This window comes from Eubalaena glacialis, chromosome 10, assembly GCF_028564815.1.
Source record: "Eubalaena glacialis isolate mEubGla1 chromosome 10, mEubGla1.1.hap2.+ XY, whole genome shotgun sequence".
NCBI lineage: Eukaryota > Metazoa > Chordata > Mammalia > Artiodactyla > Balaenidae > Eubalaena > Eubalaena glacialis.
The window spans coordinates 50475309-50501482 of NC_083725.1; the positions used below are offsets into that span (position 1 = coordinate 50475309).

General features: G+C 40.5%; 1 protein-coding gene across 1 annotated transcript in view; it reads left to right on the forward strand.

Annotated features, from left to right (window-relative positions):
* LOC133099846 (transmembrane 4 L6 family member 1-like) overlaps positions 1-25949 on the forward strand; it is a 47994-nt gene extending 22045 nt beyond the window's left edge. Inside the window, exons 3-5 of the mRNA XM_061203703.1 lie at positions 5306-5451; positions 8612-8798; positions 25842-25949. Of these exons, the coding sequence (XP_061059686.1) occupies positions 5306-5451; positions 8612-8798; positions 25842-25949 (441 nt within the window). The remainder of the gene's footprint in view (positions 1-5305; positions 5452-8611; positions 8799-25841) is intronic.
* The last annotated feature ends 225 nt before the right edge of the window (positions 25950-26174 follow it).

Below are 26174 nucleotides of genomic sequence, written 5' to 3' on the forward strand. Positions count from 1 at the left end.
TCTCATTCAGATTTGATGGAGAAATTAAAACCTTTACAGACAAGCAAAAGCTGAGAGAGTTCAGCACCACCAAACCAGCTTTACAACAAATGCTAAAGGAACTTCTCTAGGCAAGAAAAACAAGAGAAGGAAAACACCTACAATAACAAACCCAAAACATTTAAGAAAATGGGAATAGGAACATACATATCGATAATTACCTTAAATGTAAATGGATTAAATGCTCCCACCAAAAGACACAGACTGGCTGAATGGATACAAAAACAAGACCCATATATATGCTGTCTACAAGAGACCCACTTCAGACCTAGAGACACATACAGACTGAAAGTGAGGGGATGGAAAAAGATATTCCATGCAAATGGAAATCAAAAGAAAGCTGGAGTAGCAATTCTCATATCAGACAAAATAGACTTTAAAATAAAGACAATTACAAGAGACAAAGACGGACACTATATAATGATCAAGGGATCGATCCAAGAGGAAGGTATAACAATTGTAAATATTTATGCACCCAACATAGGAGCACCTCAATACATAAGGCAAATACTAACAGCCATAAAAGGGGAAATCGACAGTAACACAATCATAGTAGGGGACTTTAACACCCCACTTTCACCAATGGACAGATCATCCAAAATGAAAATAAAGAAGGAAACACAAGCTTTAAATGATACATTAAACAAGATGGACTTAATTGATATTTATAGGACATTCCACCCAAAAACAACAGAATACACATTTTTCTCAAGTGCTCATGGAACATTCTCCAGGATAGATCATATCTTGGGTCACAAATCAAGCCTTGGTAAATTTTAAAAAATTGAAATCGTATCAAGTATCTTTTCTGACCACAACGCTATGAGACTAGATATCAATTACAGGAAAAGATCTGTAAAAAATACAAACACATGGAGGCTACACAATACACTACTTAATAACGAAGTGATCACTGAAGAAATCAAAGGGGAAATCAAAAAATACCTGGAAACAAATGACAATGGAGACACGACGATCCAAAACCTATGGGATGCAGCAAAAGCAGTTCTAAGAGGGAAGTTTATAGCAATACAAGCCTACATCAAGAAACAGGAAACATCTCGAATAAACAACCTAACCTTGCACCTAAAGCAATTAGAGAAAGAAGAACAAAAAAACCCCAAAGCTAGCAGAAGGAAAGAAATCATAAAGATCAGATCAGAAATAAATGAAAAAGAAATGAAGGAAACAATAGCAAAAATCAATGAAACTAAAAGCTGGTTCTTTGAGAAGATAAACAAAATTGATAAACCATTAGCCAGACTCATCAAGAGAAAAAAGGAGAAGACTCAAATTAATAGAATTAGAAATGAAAAAGGAGAAGTAACCACTGACACTGCAGAAATACAAACGATCATAAGAGATTACTACAAGCAACTCTATGCTAATAAAATGGACAACCTGGAAGAAATGGACAGATTCTTAGAAATGCACAACCTGCCGAGACTGAACCAGGAAGAAATAGAAAATATGAACAGACCAATCACAAGCACTGAAATTGAAACTGTGATTAAAAATCTTCCAACACACAAAAGCCCAGGACCAGATGGCTTCACAGGCGAATTCTATCAAACATTTAGAGAAGAGCTAACACCTATCCTTCTCAAACTCTTCCAAAATATTGCAGAGGGAGGAACACTCCCCAACTCATTCTACGAGGCCACCATCACCCTGATACCAAAACCAGGCAAAGATGTCACAAAGAAAGAAAACTACAGGCCAATATCACTGATGAACATAGATGCAAAAATCCTCAACAAAATACTAGCAAACAGAATCCAACAGCACATTAAAAGGATCATACACCATGATCAAGTGGGGTTTATTCCAGGAATGCAAGGATTCTTCAATATACGCAAATCAATCAACGTGATACATCATATTAACAAATTGAAGGAGAAAAACCATATGATCATCTCAATAGATGCAGAGAAAGCTTTCGACAAAATTCAACACCCATTTATGATAAAAGTCCTGCAGAAAGTAGGCATAGAGGGAACTTTCCTCAACATAATAAAGGCCATATATGACAAACCCACAGCCAACATTGTCCTCAATGGTGAAAAACTGAAACCATTTCCACTAAGATCAGGAACAAGACAAGGTTGCCCACTCTCACCACTATTATTCAACATAGTTTTGGAAGTGTTAGCCACAGCAATCAGAGACGAAAAAGAAATAAAAGGAATCCAAATCGGAAAAGAAGAAGTAAAGCTGTCACTGTTTGCAGATGACATGATACTATACATAGAGAATCCAAAAGATGCTACCAGAAAACTACTAGAGCTAATCAATGAATTTGGTAAAGTAGCAGGATACAAAATTAATGCACAGAAATCTCTTGCATTCCTATATACTAATGATGAAAAATCTGAAAGTGAAATTAAGAAAACACTCCCGTTTACCATTGCAACAAAAAGAATAAAATACCTAGGAATAAACCTACCTAAGGAGACAAAAGACCTGTATGCAGAAAATTATAGGACACTGATGAAAGAAATTAAAGATGATACAAATAGATGGAGAGATATACCATGTTCTTGGATTGGAAGAATGAACATTGTGAAAATGACTCTGCTACCCAAAGCAATCTACAGATTCAATGCAATCCCTATCAAACTACCACTGGCATTTTTCACAGAACTAGAACAAAAAATTGCACAATTTGTATGGAAACACAAAAGACCCCGAATAGCCAAAGCAATCTTGAGAACGAAAAATGGAGCTGGAGGAATCAGGCTCCCTGACTTCAGACTATATTACAAAGCTACAGTAATCAAGACAGTTTGGTACTGGCACAAAAACAGAAATATAGATCAATGGAACAGGATAGAAAGCCCAGAGATAAGCCCACGCACATATGGTCACCTTATCTTTGATAAAGGAGGCAAGCATATACAGTGGAGAAAAGACAGCCTCTTCAATAAGTGGTGCTGGGAAAATTGGACAGGTACATGTAAAAGTATGAAATTAGAACACTCCCTAACACCATACACAAAAATAAACTCAAAATGGATTAAAGACCTAAGTGTAAGGCCAGACACTATCAAACTCTTAGAGGAAAACATAGGCAGAACACTGTATGACATAAGTCACAGCAAGATCCTTTTTGACCCAGGTCCTAGAGAAATGGAAATAAAAACACAAATAAACAAATGGGACCTAATGAAACTTAAAAGCTTTTGCACAGCAAAGGAAACCATAAACAAGACCAAAAGACAACCCTCAGAATGGGAGAAAATATTTGCAAATGAAGCAACGGACAAAGGATTAATCTCCAAGATTTACAAGCAGCTCATGCAGCTCAATAACAAAAAAACAAACAACCCAATCCAAAAATGGGCAGAAGACCTAAATAGACATTTCTCCAAAGAAGAGATACAGATTGCCAACAGACACATGAAAGAATGCTCAACATCTTTAATCATTAGAGAAATGCAAATCAAAACTACAATGAGGTATCATCTCACACCGGTCAGAATGGCCATCATCAAAAAATCTAGAAACAATAAATGCTGGAGAGGGTGTGGAGAAAAGGGAACACTCTTGCACTGTTGGTGGGAATGTAAATTGATACAGCCACTATGGAGAACAGTATGGAGGTTCCTTAAAAAACTAAAAATAGAACTACCATACAACCCAGCAATCCCACTACTGGGCATATACCCTGAGAAAACCATAATTCAGAAAGAGTCATGTACCAAAATATTCATTGCAGCTCTGTTTACAATAGCCAGGACATGGAAGCAACCTAGGTGTCCATCATCGGATGAATGGATAAAGAAGATGTGGCACATATATACAATGGAATATTACTCAGCCATAAAAAGAAATGAAATGGAGGTGTTTGTAATGAGGTGGATGGAGTTAGAGTCTGTCATACAGAGTGAAGTAAGTCAGAAAGAGAAAAACAAATACAGTATGCTAACACATATATATGGAATCTAAGGGAAAAAAAAAAAAAAAAAAAAAAAGAGGTCATGAAGAACCTAGTGGCAAGAAGGGAATAAAGACACAGACCTACTAGAGAATGGACTTGAGGATATGGGGAGGGGGAGGGGTGAGATGTGACAGGGTGAGAGAGTGTCATGGACATATATACACTACCAAATGTAAAATAGATAGCTAGTGGGAAGCAGCCGCATAGCACAGGGAGATCAGCTCGGTGCTTTGTGACCACCTAGAGGGGTGGGATAGGGAGGGTGGGAGGGAGGGAGATGCAAGAGGGAAGAGATATGGCAACATATGTATATGTGTAACTGATTCACTTTGTTGTAAAGCAGAAGCTAGCACACCATTGTAAAGCAATTATACTTCAATAAAGATGTTTAAAAAAAAAAAAAAAAAAAGAAATAAATGACCAGGCTCACAAAAAAAAAAAAAAAAAAAAAACTAAAAATAGAATTGCCATATGACCCTGTAATCCCACTCCTGGGCATATACCCTGAGAAATCCATAATTCAAAAAGAGTCATGTACCACAATGTTCATTGCAGCACTATTTACAATAGCCGGGACATGGAAGCAACCTAAGTGTCCATCGACAGATGAATGGATGAAGAACATGTGGCACATATATACAATGGAATATTACTGAGCCATAAAAAGAAATGAAATTGAGTTATTTGTAGTGAGGTGGATGGACCTAGAGTCTGTCATACAGAGTGAAGTAAGTCAGAAAGAGAAAAACAAATACCATATGCTAACACATATCCTGCCTAGGGGCAGGATAGGACTAAAGACACAGACGTAGAGAATGGACTTGAGGACATGGGGAGGGGGAAGGGTAAGCTGGGACGAAGGGAGAGAGTGGCATGGACATATATGCACTACCAAATGTAAAATAGATAGCTAGTGGGAAGCAGCCGCATAGCGCAGGGAGATCAGCTCCGTGCTTTGTGACCACCTAGAGGGGTGGGATAGGGAGGGTGGGAGGGAAACACAAGAGGGAGGGGATATGGGGATATATGTATATGTATAGCTGATTCACTTTGTTATACAGCAGAAACTAACACAACATTGTAAAGCAATTATACTCCAATAAAGATGTTTAAAAAAAGAATTGCAAATGGAGCAGATGAATGGACATAGGTCTTCTCAGCTCTAGTGCCCCCATTTTTTTGTGTGCATTTGGGAAGCAAAACAAGGATGCCCACCAGATCAATTCCCCTCTTCAGTTTGCCGGGAAACTCAAGATGGATCTTTCAAAAGGACCACCACCTCCCTCTGCATTGCTGCACTGAATTTCTGATTCTGTTCTATTTCAGATGCTGTTCCCTATGCTCCTGGCCATGCAGGGCACTGTGGGCGCCGTGTATTGTGTGGTCATTTCTTCACTGGGTTTGCTCAGTGGCCCCCTCTGTGACACAGGCAGTGGAAACTACACCTACCCGTTCAGGAATTACTCCCTGGAGTGAGTAGCATTTATGGCCTTGGGTCCGTGTCTAACATCTAAAGATGATACTGTGATGACCACCAAGAGTGTGTGCTCTGAGAATTGACTATGCAGTAGTGGGGCCAGGTACCTCCATCCATACTTGGTGTCTTGCTCCTCTCTCTGTACCAGATTGACACTTTTATTCCCAAATCACCAATCTCTAGAGGTGATTGGCCAAGGCAAGCTGTGCCCATGAATTAAGCAGTTCACCCAAGGTATTCAGTACAATACCTTGACTTCATTTGCCCCCATTATTAAACACAGGTGAGCATGTGCTGAGGGCTTTCTTAGTACTGACTAGGCGCTGTGATAAGAGAAGGGTTTCCAAAAGAGGGATAAGACCACTTGCCTATTTACAACTTGCCTGTTCACAGTCTAATTGGGGAGACAATAGTCAAATTTGGGGTTTGTTTTGTGACGATCTCAGCCTATCAATAAGCAATGTTGTGGTTGGACCAGCCCTTGTGGTTCTTATTATGATTGCAAGACGCCCTTTAGCAAGAACCATCAAGAAACTTTGAAAAAATAAAGATTTCTTACATACAGGACCTGGAAATTACACAGCACACCTGGGGTCACACAGCAAGGTCAGGGGGGAGGGGAGGTGGGGGGGTAGGGAGCGCAGTGCCTGGGCCTGGGGTTCTGCTTTTATCGGGTTTGAGGCTGGGGGTCTAGGGTTTCGCAGGCTCACTCTTTACTGATGAACTTACAACATAAAAGCAGGAATTTAAAGCACAGGAATAGAAAAAATAAGTGGCCCAAAAGGTCGGTTATTGAAATCAACCAAGATCACTAAAACAAAGGAGCCTCAGTCAGGCTTTTACCTAGGTGTGAAGCTGGCACTGTGTTGATCTGAGATAGCCCTCTTTGAAGCGGATGCCTCACAATCAAAGCTTAAGTCAGGCACTTGCATTACAAAAAGAAAAACCAACTGTCAGGGTTTACACTGCAGGGTTGCACAAATATCCTTAAATGGCAGGCCCTGTGATGCCCACTGATTTTCCTAAAGGAATAAGGAAAGAAACCCAGCACCAATGATTGAGAAAGACACTGCTTCTCTTCTCATTTCATGTTCTCTCCCTGGTAGAGCTCATCCATCCCCATGGCTTTCAGAACCCTCCATCTACCCATATAAATAATCCCCAAATGTCTATCTCCAGCCCAGATCTTTCTTCTGAATTCCTGACTCAGATACCAAATTACCTCTTTGAAATTTCCTCTTGCGAATTTCAGATCATTTCAATATTTATATGTCCAAACCCTTGATGTTCCCTTGCCAATTTCCTCTCTGTCATCCCCAGCCCGTCAGATGGCACCCAAAACCTGTGGGTCATTGATTATTCTCCCTTCTGCACCCCAAGTTCAATCCACCACCAAATCCTGTGAGTTCTACCTCACCAGTGCACCTTGAATCTGGCCGCTGCTCTTCGCCTAGTCTGTCATCACCCCGTTCCAAATCTGCAACACCCTTTGCTTCCGTGTCTACACCAGCCCTCCAGCAAGCATCCCAGCTCCATTTTCCCCTTCAATCCTTTCGTTGTAGATGAGCCGGAGGGGATTTGTAAAATGTAAAAGTACTCATTAAGGCCAAGAAATCTTTACATTTACGGAACTTGCAATCTCATTGAGAACTCAATAGACGAGTATGGATATGGGTGAAGGCAGAGATTAAAGGCAGAGATACCAAATAATATATAACTCTATGAAACAGGGCCGGAAAACCTATTCCATTTTCTCTTTGTCCAACTAGAACCCTCTGATTCCAAATATTCCTTAGAGTTTTTGCTTGCCTGCTGTTTCCTCTTATGATGCACTGCCCTCCCCTTGGCTGCTGCCTCCTTCAAGGCCAGGTGACTCCATCCTTCCCCCACGAAACCCTCTCCAGCTACTCTAAACCTCTAGACCTCCCCATTTTATGATAATAATTATAAATATATTGCCCACAGTGCCTACTGCATGGCAGACACTGTGCTAATATCTAATCCTCCCAACCCACTCGATGGTATTGATGTTATTTTTTAGCCCCATTTTACATATAAGGAAGCTGATATACAGAAACACTTAGGAAACTATTGGGGCCAGGGAAGGCTACATATTGACGCATATATCAATCAATGGTATATTGATTATTTTGAGTGAAAGTTACTTAAGAAAGAGATGATGCAAGAAGCCCATTCTGACCCTCCTCCCTTGTCTCCCTGAAAGCAGGAAATAAATCTCTCATGTGAAAGGTGCACTCCCTACATCGGGGGCTAGAAGGACACCCTTATTGCCAGAGATAGAGAGTTCAGGGCCAAGGAGTCTATATGAACAGGCCTTGTTACTTCCTTAATTTACTACCAAGCTCGAACTGTTTAGATTCTTTACTAATTAAGCACCCAAACCTAAGTTTCTTTGTCCTGTCAATTCCTCACAAATTTATTGTTTCTTTGTCTGAAGAGTGTAAAAGCTGCCTCCTTTGGGGAATTCCCTGGTGGTCCAGTGGTTAGGACTCTGCACTCTCACTGCTGAGGGCCTGGGTTCAATCCCTGGCTGGGGAACTAAAATCCCACAAGCTGCGTGGGGTGTGGCCAAAGAAAAAAAAAAGCTGCCTCCTTTGGCCACAACTTTAGGTCTCATTTCTACGAGACCTCCAGGGGCATGCATTAAATTTTGTTTCTCTTTCTCCTGTTAATCTGTGTTGTGTCAACTTTATTATTAGTCCAGCCACAAGAACTCAAGACATGTAGAGGGGGACATTTTATCCCTCCCTGACAAAGCTTATCAAGAACTTCCTAGTGAAGAAGCTGGAGTTAGGATCTGGGTCTGTGGGACTTCAGAGCCTGAGCTCTTAACCAATCCTTACTGCCCCTGAGATCTTTAGAGCAGTTCAAATCTTGCACCACACAATTTCCCACTTCTTCCTGTGCTCCCTTGTGTGGTTATGTCTGTACCCACAATGCCTTGCTCAGATGCTGTGCTGTTACAGGGAAAGATGGTGTGTTCGACCCTCGACCAATGGGCAGTCATGAATGTACTACCCTTATGAAGATGAGAGCGATGTAATAGACTAGTGCCTCTCACATGCTTGTAAATGGCAGCTCTCTCCCTTTCCTGTCTCTCAAAGCCAGGCTAATTGTCTCCCCTGTCCTGGCAGGAACAGCTACTTACTCAACCAGCCCACCTGGGCTACCTGCCAAGAGCCTGAGCACATCGTCCTCTGGAACGTGGTCTTGTTCTCCATCCTGCTGGGGATCGGTGTGGTAGAAGCTGTCCTTTGCCTCAGCCAAGTCGTCAGTGGACTCTGTGATATCTTCTGTGGTACATGCGTCCGAAAAGGACAGGTTGGTGCTTCTAGAACCCAGGAATGTTCAAGTCATTTCCCCTGACCTGTTTCTCACATCTCCCTCCTGCCCCAACCTCACATTCCCAGAGGTAATCCAGTAACCAGGAAGTGCCTTTTGAAATGCCGAACTTCATTTGCCACTTGGGTTTTAATTTTCTTTCAGGTGACCATAACTGGCTTATGACCAGCCTAAGAAATCACAACTGATTGGTAGAGTTCCCCGGCTTCAGAAGGACTGGATTTGGTGAATATCAATCCCCAGAGTTCTGAGAAGCTGAGGAAAAGCCCCTGATTTTTACAAAAGTCAACAGTTTTGATCTTCTTTGCTAGAATCAAGATTGTCATTTCCCCCAAATGATCTCTAAGAATAATATAAGAAGTCATAGGGCTGTAAATAATTTAAAAATTTTAATAATAATATAATAATAGATACTTAATTGTATTCAGTTGTTACTATATCCCAGGCCTGGTGCTAAGCACTTTATCTACATCATTTCAGTTAATCCTACGAAGCAAGAAGCATTATAATGCCATCTTACAGATGAGGAACTCAGGCTCAGAGAGGTTCAGTTACTTGTCTGAAGTCAACAAATCTAAGTTTTTAACTTGAGCCTGATTGCAACATTTATATTCTTGACCACTCTCTCCAGTGGTACTCAAACCACTGGACTAGTTCTGTGGATTGTAATAGGTGTTATTACACCCCAAAAAAGGGGTGGGGGAGACTCTGTGGTCAAGTTAATTTGAGATACACTGGATTAAACAAAGTGTAATCGGTTTCTCTACTGCAGGACTTGTCAGAACCTCTACAAAGCCAGTGTGTATAGCTAATTTCCAGGAAAAGAATAGCAAATGCACAATTTCCCAGAAGTCTTATTTGACCACAAAACCCTTTTCTCCTGGAACAATTGTTAATGGGGCTAATATTCCATGGAGCCCACTTTGAAAAGGAATGCATCTCTTAGTGATGAGGTAGAACCTACCTCACTTAACCCATGAGAATCCAAGAGACTTTTCCAAACCACCAGAGAAGCAGAAAAAACATGGGATGAAACAGGTTAAGGATGACTCACCTGTGTTGAAAAGAAAAAAAAGTTTTGCTACAATTGCTGGAATCAGAAGTTTTCTTTTCAGGCTTCCTTACTGTCATTGCAGCAGACATTTATTTTTATTTTTTATTTTTTTAAATTTCTATTGAAGTATAGTTCATTTACAATGTTGTGTTAGTTTCAGGTATACAGCAAAGTGATTCAGTTATACATATACATATATCTATTCTTTTTCAGATTCTTTTCCATTATAGGTTATTACAATATATTGAATATAGTTTCCTGTGCTATACAGTAGGTCTTTGTTGTTTATCTATTTTATAGATAGTATTGTATATCTGTTAATCCCAAACTCCTAATTTATTCCTCCCCTTTGATAACCATAAGATTGTTTTCTCTGTCTGTGAGTCTGTTTTGTAAATAAGTCCATTTGTATCATTTTTTTAGATTCCACAAACAAGTGATATCATATGGTATTTGTCTTTCTTGAAACAAACACTTTTAAGAACTCAATCTACCATACAGGCCATGGCACTTCCCAAAGAGGCATCAGATAGGGTTTCTGTTTCAGGAAGCTTGCAAACTAATGGATCTTGCATAGCTGACTGCTTCCACAGATGATATCCAACTTTGTACAAATAAGAAAAAAAAGCAAATGCTATATAGCTTGGTAAGTAAACAGAGCCAATGGCAAATTTTTAAAAGGTGCCTTCTCCTCCAGGTTGATGCCCATTTGGAGTGGAATAATGTTCCCCCCAGAATTCGTATTTAACAGGAACCTCAGAAGTGACCTTATTTGGAAATAGGGTATTTATTGATGTGATTAATTAAAATGAGGTCATACTAGATTAGGGTGGACTCTAAATCTAATATGACCAGTGTCCTTGTAAGAAGAGAAGAAACACATACAGAGAAGGCCACATGAAGATGTAGGCAGAAATTGAAGTTATGCTGCCACAAACCAAGTGATGCCAAAGATTGCTAGCAACCATCAGAAGCTAAGAGAGAGACATGGTGCAGATTTTCCCTCTGAGACTCCAGGACCAGCCACATCTCGATTTCAGACTTCTAGCCTCCAGAACTATGAGTGGATACATTTCTGGGGTTGTTTGTCTGTCTGTTTGTTTTGGCCATGCCATGGAGCTTGCAGGATCTTAGTTTCGCGACCAAGGATTGAACCCATGCCCTTGGCAGTGAAAGCACAGAGTCCTAACCAATGGACCACCAGGGAATTCCCAAGTTTCTGCTGTTTTAAGACACCCAGTTAGTCGTAGTTTGTTACAGCAGCCCTCAGACACCCATACACAGTTCCACACCAGGGCACAGGCGAGCCGGGCACAGGCTGGATCTCAGCCCCCCACTCAAGCTGGACCACTGCCTTGTACAGAAACGTTTATCCTACTCAAATGAAGGTAGCCCTGCTGATGTCACAAATGCCCGGCTGCCCTGCTACCCCAGGCTGTTCCTTCAGCTTCCCTTTAGCCCTCCCACTGACACAAAGCAGATATACAACCCCCAAAAAGAGAGGTACCCAGAACCCTGCAATGAGCCCAGAACTGAACTGGCGCCCGAGACTGTTACCTCAGCCCTGACAATGCTGAGGTTGTCATCCCTGTGAGAAGACTGGGCTTAGGGAGGGGAAGTCTTTAAAACAGTTGGTCCATCAGATTGAATGGCTCTATATGGCCCAAATACTGTTTCCCTGGGAGGGAAAAAATCCAAAGCAAAAAGTTTTATTAGCTTTTCCCCATTAAAACACCCTCTGTGTAAAGTGATAGATTTGAAGCAAGAGAGGAGAAAGGTTTTCTGCCTCTGGCAAAAGTCTCTCTTGTGGTTCTTCCTTTGGTGAGTAAAAGGAACTTGGAGTTAAAGACACCAAAGTACAAACATTCTGTGGCCAATAAAGTGGGCCCCAGCTCATAAAGGCAACAGAGTTCGGCTAATGTGCTCCATCAAGGGCTTTGGAGGGCGGAAAGAGCCAACATTTTAAATGTAGGGCCAGCTATAAAATGAGTCATGATTAATCCACTAAAAAAGTGTTTATTGCCAAATGAAAAATAAATTAAAATACATCTGAAATTAAATAGAAACAGTTGATTTTTGAGGCTGACTTAGGTCTACTTCAGCTACATGACAATTATTTCCTGAGTTCCTACAATGTGCAAAGCAAAGTGCCTGGAGAAAGGAAGGATGGATGGGGCTCTCAGTTCTGAAAGAAGGGGTTTAAGCGGAGGGAATTTTTTCAGCGCACAACTACCCAGATGTAAGGCAGAAGCAGGGGAGGTGGTAATTTCCACTTCAATCTCTGTGTCTTCAAGCATATCTTATCTTTTTAAGTTCCTTACTTTCTCAAGAGAAACCACATGTTTTCCAGATCAGAGTTGACTGACATTGCTTTTTCCAAACTCATATTCTGGATGTTTACAGTGTTTATATAACATGGTACATCTGTTACTGGAAATTTGAAGAAAATAGCTCTTCATGGTGAGTTTAGAGATTCTTTACTCTTTACACTTTGCTATAGTATAACAATTTCCACATTTTCCAGAATGAGCACTTAGACTTTTATAATTATAAAACATGTGAAAAAAGAGATTTTACCATTTTATGAAAATCATCTAGAACACTTATCTGTCTGCCATGTCTGGTGAAAAGCTCTTATAGTTATGACACTGACTTGAGAGAAACGTCATGGTTCAAAAGCTCATTGACAAACCAACATCCAGTATTTCTCCCAAGTCAAATGGGAAGAAATAATTTTAAAGGAGGGAGATGCCCTATAGGGAGTGGGGGGAAGAAAATGAAACTAACCTAAATAGTTTTAGAAATTTTGGAAACCTTGATTTGACTAGAAACTATAAGGCTAAGGACAAAGGGAATTGTATATAAACACTGTACTCTAAAACTGCTTCTCACAGGGGTATGAGTTAACAATTATGAAACAGCTATGCATATATAATGGAGTTGAATGGTGGATGGTGGGAGCCAGGTTTCTCACTGTCATAGGGATAATTCTTACAGATAAGCAAAGAGGGAAGGCTAGAATAATCCATGTAGTACTGGATTAGAGTCAAGGACATCAATATAAACTCATGTTCGGCTTAACATAGATACAGATGGATAAATACAGAAATATGTGTGTATGCATGGGTTATTATACATATATATTTCCTGCTGAGAGAGCTAGAAGCAGTGACAGCCCAGTAGCAATGAGCACACCCAGTGCCAAGGTCTTGGCTTCTAATGCCATTCTCTACTAAAAGCAACTAGGGCTCCTTGAAGAAATGACTGATTCTAGGGGTGAGAAAGAAGAATAAAGATGAGCTTGGAGCATATTGCTGTGCCAGAAAGCAAGGAAGTGCTCAAAAAACAAAAAGCAGGACATGAAAATAAACAAACCAAGGGGACACAGGAGCCAACCTGAAATGGCTCCCAAGGGCCAAAGCAGAAAGAAATTGAGCAACAAAATAAATAACATAGTATTAGATTATAGCCCAAGTATAAAATAAATATCTATGAGTCAACGCTGATATAAATAAATGATTGATTAAATAAATAGGGAGAAAGAGACAAATCTTCCTTAGAGATAAATTTCAAATAATTTATATAGATACTCCTGTCTCTTTGAAATGGAGTTCAGTACCCCACCTCTTTTAGTGTGGACTGTGCTTCCAAAAAATAGAGTATGGAAGGTGGGGGAAAAGTAATTTTAGAGTGGGGAAAACTAGAAAATACCACTTTGGCCAGGAGACATTTTAATTGAGATTAACATCATCAGTGATAAATCATATTGATAGCAAGTACTCCTGATATTATATGATAAGGGCACTTCAGCTGTGTGACCTCCCCAAATCCATAAACCCATTCTAACTATGAGAAAAATATCAGACAAACCAACTGAGGGGCATTCTACAAAATATCTGACCAACACTCCTCAAAATTGTCAAGGTCATCAAAAACAAGGAAAATCTAAGAAACTGTCATAGCCAAGAGGAACCTAAGGAGACATGACAACTAAATGTAATATCAGATCCTAGGTGGGGTCCTGGAACAGAAAAAGGACATTAGTCAGAAAACTAGTGAAATTCGAATAAAATGTAGAGATTGGTTAATAGAAATGTACCAACACTGATTTCTTAGTTGTAACAAAGGTACCATGGTAATGTAAGATGTTCACATAAGGGAAACAGGGTGAGGGGTATATGGGAACTCACTGTACTATTGATACCATTTTTCTGTAATTCTAAAACTATTCTAAAATAAAAAGAGACATAGTATAAATTCATGTTTAGCTTAATATAGATACACATGGATAGTTACAGAAATGCAGATGTGTATATACGCATGGGTTTATTATACATACGTTTGACCTTTTGTATCCACAGGTTCTGCATCCACAGATTCAACTCAGATTGAAAATATTTGGGAAAAAAATAACTCCAGAAAGTTCCAAAAAGCAAAATTTTGAGTTTGCTACAATTTTTTACATAGCATTTACATTGTATTAGATATGTAAGTAATCTAGACATGATTGAAAGGATACGGAAGGATGTGTGTAGGTTATATGCAAATACTATGCCATTTTTATATAAGGGTCATGAGCATCCTCAAATTTTGGTATCTGCTGGAGTCCTAGAACCAATCCTAGGCAGATACCAAGGGACAACTGTACATATATTTCTTTGCTCTTTATCTTGAAAGAGCTAGAAGCAATGATACCCCAGTAACAATGAGCACGCCCAAAAATTATTTGTTTTAAATAATTTATTTTAAATTTAAATTTTTATTAAACTTATTGTTATTAAAAAAGAAAAGAAAAAACAGGGAAATGGGTTTCTTTTTTTTTAAAGTTTTTTTTTTAATGTGGACCATTTTTAAAGTCTTTATTGAATTTTGTTACAATATTGCTTTATGTTTTTTGGTTTTTTGGCCGCGAGGCATGTGGGATCTTAGCTCCCTGACCAGGGATCAAACACACACCCCCTGCATTGGAAGGCGAGGTCTTAAACACTGGACCGCCAGGGAAGTCCCAGAAATGGGTTTCTTTAACTAAGAGGCTTTGAGCTTCCCAACCTACCCAAGCAGCAGTCTAGGAGCAGTCTAGAGCAAAATTATCCAATTGGAAACAAACTTGTAGGGGAGCAAAATTTGCCACCCCAAAATGTCTTTTCGTCATGTGGATTATTTCCAGCTGAAAACAATCAAGGCCCAAAGAGGCTGAGGAAGAGACTTTGACCTTCACCCTAACTGCCTAAAATAATTTAGATAGAGGGCCTGTTCCCAGAATAGAGCATCACCAGAGATATCTGCAAGGAATATGGTCTGGGGTGGTGGGGAAACTCTAGGCAAGGGCTAGAGATCAGAATCCACCCTGTGTCCCATTGTCTCTGCATGGCCCAGCAAACATTTATTTACCAAATATTTGCTTTTCCATCTTCATGTGCATTACCTTCATCCCCTTTGATGTCCCAAACCACTACTCGCAACACCATCTTTTGTCTTTAGCCAAAGATGATATTTAAGGTCAGGCTTTCAGCCATTTTGGTGAGATATTCAGTTTTCCTGGGGCTCTCCCATATATACATGTTATTAAACTTCTGTTTCATTTTCTCCTGTTAATCTCTCTCATATCAGTTTAATTCTTAAGCCAGAAGAACCTAGAAGGGCAGAGGAAAATTTCTTCCTTCCCAACAGATTCAACTAGCTTTCCCTGTGTTTGAGTATCAGACCTTATCCACAGATGGCTAAAATGAGTAAGACACATCGAGAAACACAGGGATCTTTATGTAGGGACCCTGACTTGGCCTCTTCCTCCAAGGCTATGCTGAGAATAGGTCTAAATAAATTACTTCATGTCTGAGAGAGTGGCATGGACTTTATATATATATATATATATATATATATATATATATATATATATATATATATATATATATATATATACTACCAAATGTAAAATAAATAGCTAGTGGGAAGCAGCAGCATAGCACAGGGAGATCAGCTGGGTGCTTTGTGACCACCTAGAGGGGTGGGATAGGGAGGGTGGGAGGGAGACGCAAGAGGGAGGATATATGGGGATGTATGTATATGTATAGCTGATTCACTTTGTTATAAAGCAGAAACTAACACACCATTGTAAAGCAATTATACTCCAATAAGATGTTAAAAAAAAAAATTACTCCATGTCATGGAGACAAGGACCAGGCCACCTGACCCCTGATAAACCAGCAATTCAGCCCTAAAGTGACTGAAGACATGGGTTCAAGAATAGAACAGCAGAGTCCAATGGATTCCTTTATCTTAAATGTTTTCTTGCCTTACCACATGCTGTCACACACCCACTGTACCCTCTTACCCTCCATGCAAACAATACTCTGAGAATAATTGGTAACCCCCTGGTTTGGACTAGGTGTTCCCTCCATCCCTGGACATATCTCATCATGGCACCCATCTTGCTCTCATGCAGGATTGCTCCACCCAGCTGTGATTCAGGATGTACCTTATGCATCATATTCTATCATGCCCAGGGCATAATGGTTCTCAATAAATGTTTAGTGAATGAATAAACAAAAGAATGAATGAGTAAACATTCCAAACCTGCAAAGGGAAGGAGTTCCGGAAATGTAATTATACGAAGTAGTATATACAGACAGAATGCACAGCTCTTTAAAAGCTCAGCTTCCTTCTTTTTTCTCTTCCCCCCTTTCATCACCCTGGCCCAGGTGCTGAGGTTCATAAAAGGAAACAAAGCCAGTTCTGAGCAGAGTTTCATTTTGCAATTATAGTTGAAATGTACTCTGTCACTCAGCCACCACCCATCACCTGGGATTTATATGAAGTTCTTAGCATGGGCCATACTGTTCTAGAGGCAGCCCTGTGAGACTGTGTGATTGATAATAAGAAATAGGTATTTTGGTCTTTCTCCATTCTGGCACAGAGCTTCTAAAACCCTTGGAATTTCCTAAGGGATAAAAGCGATAAACGTGCCTTTTGTTATTCATCACAAGACTCTCTCAAACCACAGATGAGTTTGTGTTAATGAGGTGACTTTTGGAAAGCCCCTCAGGTTGGTTCCTGCCAGGGGAACCAACCAGGATTAGAGGGTTGAAATTTTCAATTCCACCCCCAATGCCCACCCCTGACCTTCAGGAAGGGAGAGGGGCTAGAGACTGAGTTCAGTAACCACTAGCCAATGGTTTAATCAATCGTGCCTATGCAATGAGCCCTCCAGAAAAAAACAAAAGAAGAAGGTTCAGAGAGCTTCTGAGTTGGTGAACACGAGGCAGTGCTGGGGGGAGAGTGGTGTGCGCAGCCCAGAGGGGCCATGGAAGCTCCACAACCCTGCCCACATACCTTGCCCCGGGACTCTCCTCCATCTGGCTCTTCCTCGGTTATATCATTTTATAATAAGCAGGTAAGCTAGTAAGTAAGCTGATTTCCTGAGTTCTCTAAGCCAAACTATCAAATTAATCAAACCCAAGAAGGGTGCATAGAAATGTCTGATGTATAGCCAGTAGTCGGAATTACAGGCAACAAGGGGAGGGGATGTCTTGTGAGAGTGAGCCATTAACCTGTGGGATCTCATGCTATCTCCAGGTGGTGTCAGAACTGAGTTAAATTGTCAGACACCCAACTGGTGTCACAGAATTGCCTGGTGTGGGAAAAATGACCATACATTTGGTGATCAGAGTACAGAAGCATTCAGAGTATCATATGGAATAGTCTGAAGGAAAACAGTGAGTGTGTTTTCCCTTTACAAGCATAACACACAAAAATCCTCTAATGATAACGTCTGGGATCTTTGCATAAGCTGAATCATTTCCAAAGCCCTTTTCCTGTACGGTCGTATCTGACCCTAAAACAGTCATGTCTCATTGTCCAAGGACAAACGGTTATCAGCATTTTACCAAGGAGGAAGCCAAGGCTCAGAGGTGGTTGCCCAAGATGAAGCAGACATGAGGCTCAAAGGTGAACTTTTGACTCCAAGTCCATGGTTCCTTACGTGGAATCTCACTGATCAGAATCTGGTTGAAAAGATAAGACCAGTCCAAGAGAAAGACCCAGAGAGGAGAGGAGTTGGAGCTGGGGAAAGGAAGGCCATTCCAGGCAGAGGGAACAGCAGCAGCAAAGGGGGAAGCTGGACATCTTAAGGCCTCTAGGAGGCACACGAAGGAGGCCAGGTAATAGGGACAGTGGCATAACGCTATGCATCCCTCGGAGTGGAGAAACTCGTCTATTTGTGAACTTGGGAGGTATGAACTCTCCCACAAAAGCAAAGCTGAACTCCAGAGCCAAAGTGCCTGTGACCAACATGAGATCTCAGCAGTGGTTTTGCCTTCTGACATATGGGATAGTTCTAAGAATTTACTAAGATTATTAAGAAGAGCATCTTTACAATGGAAACAAAAGTAGGATTAAGAAGGTGGTTAAAATGATAAGAAAAGGATAATGTTGCACATTCTAATGGCTGAGACCTTTGACAGTAGGAATGATTCTCAAAATCAAAGAAAATTCTGCCACATGTGAGGAGTGCTATAACTTTGCAAACACATGGCAACCAGCAAGACATGAGGAAAAAGGAGATGAATGAAATAGACAGCTTTTGAATATGCTGCTTGAAGATAAGCATGAACTCTGAATACACATTAGACTAACGTAATCAGAAGTAGGCTAGGAGTTATTTATTAAGTCATTCCATAAATATTTGTTGAGCATCTACTATGGGCCAAGAACTGTTCTAGATACTGGGGGTAGAGCAGTGAACAAAATGAAGTCCCTGCCCTCATGGAGCTTTTTGTTAGTAAGGAGAAATGAATGACAAACACATTTATTGGTGCTGTTAAGTATTATGGAGAAAAATAACAGGGCAACTGAATCAGGGAGTAATGGTGTGGGCAGAGCAAAGGCATGTTGGTATTTATTTATATTCAGTGGGTGGGAAGACCCCTCAGACGAGGTGGCTTTGATCAGAGAGCTAAAGGAAGCAAAGAAGTGATTCTTTGAGATCTACAAGTTTAAACACGATGAAAATGCTGCCAATAAAACTTTCTGAAATTTAAAAATTTTAACTATTTAATTTTTGTTTAAATTTTGTTAAGTTTTTGTTAATTTAGTTGGGGGGAGCAATGGACTTACATTACAAGACACAAAAGTACAGTAGGTTCAAAGCCCCCAGGAATGTTGTCACATCAAAAAGACCTATAAACCGCAACATGAATGGACCTAGAGAATATTGTGCATAGTGAAATAAGTCAGACAGAGAAAGACAGATACTGTATGATATCACTTATATGTGGAATCTAAAAAATACAACAAACTAGTGAATATAACAAAAAAAAGAAGCAGACTCACAGATATGGAGAACACACTAGTGGTTACCAGTGGAGAGTGGGAATGGGGGAAGAGCAGGATAGGCATGAGGGATTAAGAGATACAAATTACTGGGCTTCCCTGGTGGCGCAGTGGTTGAGAATCTGCCTGCCAATGCAGGGGACACAGGTTCGAGCCCTGGTCTGGGAAGATCCCACATGCCGCGGAGCAACTGGGCCCGTGAGCCACAACTACTGAGCCTGCGCGTCTGGAGCCTGTGCTCCGCAACAAGAGAGGCCAGACAGTGAGAGGCCCGCGCACCGCGATGAAGAGTGGCCCCCGCTCGCCACAACCAAAGAAAGCCCTCGCACAGAAACGAAGACCCAACACAGCCAAAAATAAATAAATAAATAAATTAAAAAAAAAAAAAAGAGATACAAATTACTATGTAAAAAATAGATAAGGAACAAGGATATATTGTACAGCACAGGGAATTATATCCATTATCTTGTAGTAACTTTTACTGAAGAATAATCTGTAAAAACACTGAATTACTATACTGTACATCTGAACCTAATATAATATTGTAGGTCAACTATACTTCAATAAAAAAAGTTAAAAGACCTGGGGCCGTTGTATGAACACAATAGTTGCTAGAGTTTTCTCACATTTACAGAGAGTCTCAAGGACCAAGGTGTCTTGCTTGCTTTGCTTCTGCTTCATCCAACTGCCAATGGAGCAGAATCAGGTCGATTTGGGGAAAAGAAGCACGATAATACAGCCATCACTAATAGCTGACAAGTGTGTCTGATTTTAAAGCTTAAAATTAGCTCACATTTCTATTAGGTAGAAATAATCTGGGAAATACAAACTTAAACCCTTTTTGTCACTTTGGTCTTGAAAGTTTTGCTCATTGCTGAGTGGTAAGTGGTGACAATTCATTTCCTTCTCATTTAGTCCTTCACAGAAAACAGAGGCATCTGCTTCGCCTTACAGAGGCTGCTGGTAAATCTCAAATGCTGGCATTTTCTGTAGTTTCTAATTAGCCATATGAGCCCTAAACTTAGCCCATAGGGAGCATTCCTTCTCATTTGGAGAGGGTGTTGGTCATGCATCATGCTGGCACCAGCCTGCTATAATGACTCTCATAATTCAAATCCAGTGACATTTTTGTATGACGAGACAGCAGCAAAACAAGCCAAGCTCAGAGGAAGTACAAAACCGGCCCAGCTGCCACCGCAGCTGGCCTGACTCCTGTCCTTCATGCCCAGGGGAAGTTGGATGGGCCTCTGGTGACCCTCTCACAAGTCAAATCAAGCACTCTGAGCTGGACTGTTCTGGGAGGAAACTGGGAACTTATCCTTTAATTACTTAATATCCTACAAGACTCTAGAATCCATCCCCTTCGTCGTGGGACATAAGCTTTGGGCTACTACCTGGCATTCTATCTCAGCTTCGTCCCTGACTGTGCAACCCTGGGCAAACTGTCTCAGTTTCCCTACCTCCTAGGAATGTTGTTAGGATAAAATGAGCTAAAATGGGAACCTACTATGTGTCAGAAACACAGTAAGCTCTGAATCGATGTTAGCTGGTGGTGTTGTTTCTGTCCCTCATTAGTTCTTGCCTGACCTATTGCAGTGGCCTCTTCACTGGTTTCCTGCCTCCAGTCTCCACCTAAATCCATCCCACACATTGTTGCCAAAGTCACCTTTCAACACAGAAAACTGATTCTAAAACCCTCCAGTGATCCCTGTGCCAAGATACAGCCAGACTCAGGAGTGTGACCTATCAAACCCTCTATCATCTGACACCTCTACCCCTGCGCCACGCTGTATGCTCAGCCCAGAATGCCTTGTCTCACCTTGACCGCCTGCAAAACTACCCATCCGTTAAGATTAAACTTAAGCCTCATTTCCTCCGACCTTCTCCTGCCACTCCAAGCATCTTTTTCTTTGCTTCCTGTAGAACATTCGGTGTTGGCTTTTATTATGGCTCTTAACTGCATTATGCTGTCATTGTTGGCCCGGCATCCTTTCCTTGTAGACAGTTTAGTTTATATAGACCACGAGAGAAAGGTCGGGTTCAAGGACTATAGAGAATAGCAGCGCAGACTCAATAGGGATGCTTTCACTCTGGTTTTCCAGCACTTCTGCCAGCTAGCAATGCAGAGAATACACACAATGCAATGCTATGCTCTCTCTGTGATGCTAAGGACTTCAGACTTTATTCTGAAGAGAGATAGTTGTAAGAAGGGGGGGGTGAAGTGATCAATTTTACACACCTAGCTAGAGAATTGAGAACTGATTGTAAGGAGCAAGACCGGAGTCAGGAGATAAAGGCGTAAGAGGTTGCGGTTCCCCAGACAGGAGAAGTTAACAGCCTGAACTAGGGCAGTGGCAAGGGGTTGGAGAGAAGTGAAGGGATATGAGAGAAATTAAGGAGGAAGAATGTGATGACTGTTTGGAAGCAAGAGTGAGGAAGGAGTTGACTGAAGATACTATTAATTGAGGTAACCCAGAAAGTAGAAGTCTGTGAGAAGAGGATAAATTCAGTTTTTTAAAAAAAAGGATTTACACAAAATCAAGGGTACATAATGATGCGAATGGACAGTGACACTCCCCAATTCCCACAGAGAATGCCCAAAGGTCAGGGGTCTCAGTAGACTGTGGGGAGAGAGGAATTTGCTAGGTCAAGGAAGCCTGGAAGTGAGGGTCTGCTGTCTTTTATTCAATTTTAGAGCCAAAATAAGAGTCATACAAGATCCCATCACTGGTTCTAAGGTCTGCATGTCGGGTTCACAACATCCTGCTACCCCAGTTATACAATGCCTTGTACAAATGCAAGGTTTCAAGGTAGTAAGGTAGTGGGCCTGACCTTGGCTTCTCACACTGTGAATATTTTGCTCTATCTATCTATCTATCTAGCTAGCTATCTATCTACCTATCTATCCATCTATCAATAGATTAGATGGTAGGTGCTCAACAAATATTTGTCAAATAAATAAATCAATGGCATCTATAAATGAATATAATAATACTGACTTCATAAGGTTGTATAAATTTAATGAGATAACTAGGTAAAGGCAGACTACATTTTATACATAGAAAAATCCTGGTGGCATTTACTAGATATTTAAGTAACCATATTTAGCCTTACTCAAAGGGAACTAAAATATTTTATCATATTTATTCATTCATTCATTATGTCTGTTGAGTATATACTTTGTATAAGACATATCAAGACAAAAACATATCAAAGAGACATGTAATCTAGTGACAAAATACTATGAATAAGAAAAAATAACAGGATGAGATTGATAGATGAGGACAATTTTGTATATCAGGGAAGGCTTCTCTAAGGAGGTAATATTTGATCATGTACTTAAAGGAAATGAGGTATTATGCAGATATCTGAGAAAAAGAGTTCTAGGCTGAGATAACAGCAAATGCAAAGGCCCTAAAATAGCAACAGCTATGGGTTGCATTTTTCTGTTTCTTGGCATGTCTAGTCATTTTTGTTTGGAAGCTAGACATTATGAATTTTACATTATTGACTGTTGAATTTTGTTCTATAAAAGTGTTCTATAAAAAGTGCTTTACATTATTGAGTGTTGAATTTTTTTCTGGCCAGTTTGGCAAATTACTTGAAGTCCAGCTTGATATTTTTGACACTTGTTTTTAAGTTTTGTTAGTGTGGGTCTAAAGTAGTCTTTACTCTAGGGCTATTTTAGCTTTATAAATATGGTATTAGCCTTTTGAGATCTATACTGAATGCTCCAGAAATTCAGTAGTACTATCCCTTAACTGATTAGAACACAAACACCTTCCAGCTTTCCAGGTGTAAGCTCTGGTAATTTTTCAATTTCTAGGACTCTAGCCATTTTTTTGCCTGCCTCATGGAGTTCTACCCTATGCACAGTTTGGTATTCAGCAACAGACACAAGGGGCTCGCTCCTCCTCTTCATTATTCTGATTTAAAAATGTTAGCAGCCTCAGCCTCTCCAAACTCCAATCTCTCCTCAGCTCAGCAGGGTCGCCATGTTCTGCATAGATTCTCCCTCCTTGAAACACAGTCTGGAAAGTACTTCCAGGCAGCAAGCTGGAGTGGTCATAAGGCTCACCATGTTTGTTTCTAGTTCTCTGATTTGCAATTCTAAAAGTCCAGTCTGGCTGTTATGTGAATAGAATGAAAGATAGCAGGAGTGGAAACATGAGATCAATTAGTAAACTACTAAAGTAGTCTGGGTAAGAGTAGAGTGGAGCAATGGAGGAAGTGAAAAGAAGTTAGGTTCTGGATATATTTAGAAGGTATAATCCACAGGGTTTGCAGATGAATTATACATAGAGGTGAAGAAAAGAGAAAATTCAAGGATGATTCCAAAGTTTTTGTCTTGAGTAACTAGATAAATTGTGGTACCATTTACAGAGATGGAGAATACTGGGGGAGAATCAGCCTTAGGAACTGGGGAAAAGATGAAAAGTTTGGTTTCAGGCATGTCAAGTCTGAGTTTCCTATTGGCATCCCTGGGGAGATGATACATAGTAGGTTGGTTATATGTGTCTGGAAAGCAAGGTGAAGGTCAAGATTGAAGACATAAATCTGGAGTACAGAATGAACTTAAAGTCAGGACTAGATGAGCTCACCTAGAAAATGAATGTAGCTAAAGGACAGATTCAAAGCCTGAGGCTCAGGGGGCTTCAACACTTAGAAGCCAGCAAAGCAAAGTTATATATCCTCCACATTTTCACAATGCCATTTCCCAGTGACAGCTAAGATATGAGGTTTCCAGAAAGAAAAAAAATACAAGGCCCTTGTCTCAATGCAGCCCCAAAGAGTCATATCTTATGCCTAATAACTCCAGAAAGTACAACTACCCTCTATGGCCCGCATGTGACTGAGACCCACCTAATCAGCCCATGAAGGACCAAGGTGAGTTTATAACTAAAGTACAGCATGATGTGGTGACAAATGCACAGGAATAAGCATCAAGAGATGTGAGTTCCTGTCCAGACAATGGCTCTAATTAACTGAACTCAAGCAAATACCAACCTCTCTAGACCTTAGTTTCTTCACCTATAAAATGAAGAGATTGAATTAAGTGATCCTTAATGTCTCTTCCAGCTTTTTATTTTAAAAGTCCTAGAGAAAAAGTTCTAAGGACCAGGAGAGAGATATTTGTAATTCCATCCCCCACAAAAAGATCTGCCAAATGTTCTCTCCAAATGTTCAGGAACAAGCAGTGCCTCTTCATGTATCTAACTGCTCCTTGCACCCTATGCTTCCCATCCAGAAAGGTGGTTACCCAGAGAGGACCCACCAACCACTACAGAGGGACAGACTTCTCATTAGAGCTCTGAAGGTTTTCTAAGACTCAGGGTATCCGAGTGCAGTCCACACCACATCAACTACCATACCAGTTATTTGAACTGAGATGATTTAATATAAAGAATGGTTAGCTAGGGCTTCCCTGGTGGTGTAGTGGTTGAGAATCTGCCTGCCAATGCAGGGGACACGGGTTCGAGCCCTGGTCTGGGAAGATCCCACATGCCGCGGAGCAACTAGGTCCGTGAGCCACAATTACTGAGCCTGCACGTCTGGAGCCTGTGCTCCGCAACAAGAGAGGCCGCGATAGTGAGAGGCCTGTGCACTGCGATGAAGAGTGGCCCCCACTTGCCGCAACTAGAGAAAGCCCTCGCACAGAAACGAAGACCCAACACAGCCATAAATAAATAAATAAATAAATAAATAAAAATTTTAAAAAAATTGGTTAGCTAAATGGAATATTACTCAGCCATAAAAAAGAATAAAATAATGCCATTTCCAGCAACATGGACGGACATATGGAATATCATACTAAGTGAAGTAAGTCAGACAGAGAAAGACAAATGTCATATGATATCACTTATATGTGGAATCTAAAAATATGATACAAATGAACTAATTTACAAAACAGAAATAGACTCACAGACATAGAAAACAAACTAATGGTTACCAAAGGGAAAAGGGTGGGGGAAGGATAAATTAGGGATTTGGGATTCACAGATATACACTACTATATATAAAATAGATAAACAACAAGGACCTACTGTATAGCACAGGGAATTATATTCAAAATCTTGTTATAACCTATAATGGAAAAGAATCTGAAAAAGAATATATCTATAACTGAAAAATTTTGCTGTATACCTGAAACATTGTAAATTAACTATACTTCAATAAAAAAATATAAATTTAAAAAATTATCCTAAGTAAAAGAATTCAGATACAAAAAAAAAAAAAAAGTTAGCTAGGTTTGAAGACCTGAAAAGGCAAAAAGAGAAGACTAAGATATAACAGAGGTAACAAGTACAGGATAAAGCTTCAACCCCTAGGGTGCGTAAACAAAGAGAAGAGGATGGAATGATTAAAACCTAGGAGCTTGGAGGAGAGGTGCCTTGGGGCTGGGATCCAGACCTCTGAGGAGGAGGTACTGGCCAACTGGAGTTGATGGCCCAGGTCAGGCAGGGAGAGTGTTGCCATGAGGCTGATTCTGCAAACATTGGGAAAACTGCAAATTGGATTTACCCACTGATTGGAACAAACTGGCCCTGTCAAGGTGAAGAAGAAGCATTGCTGGGGCAATGCTGAGAGGCACCAGAAGCAAGTAGATAAGGCCATGGCCATGTCCCTTTTTCCTCTTCCAGCCCTCCTCTAGCGCCCCCTACCGGCGCTACCCAGAGCAGCTGGCAAAGGTGCTTTGCCGAAAGGTGATTTGTAGAGCCCCAGCCCCAGAGCCAAGTAGAGAAGAGTAGGCTTGCAGCTCAGAGACAATAGTTCAATAACTGACACAGTTATTTTGAAATTAAAAAACAATACTGGGTTTGTAATCTATTGATATAATACATAATGTAGTATTTTTTTTTTTACTTCGCTACTGAGCAACCTAGAGCTTCCTTTATTTATCTTTAATGGATCTGAGTTCCTATACTTAAAGGTATGCTTTTAAGACCAGTAAATAAATGCTCCCCACAATACCC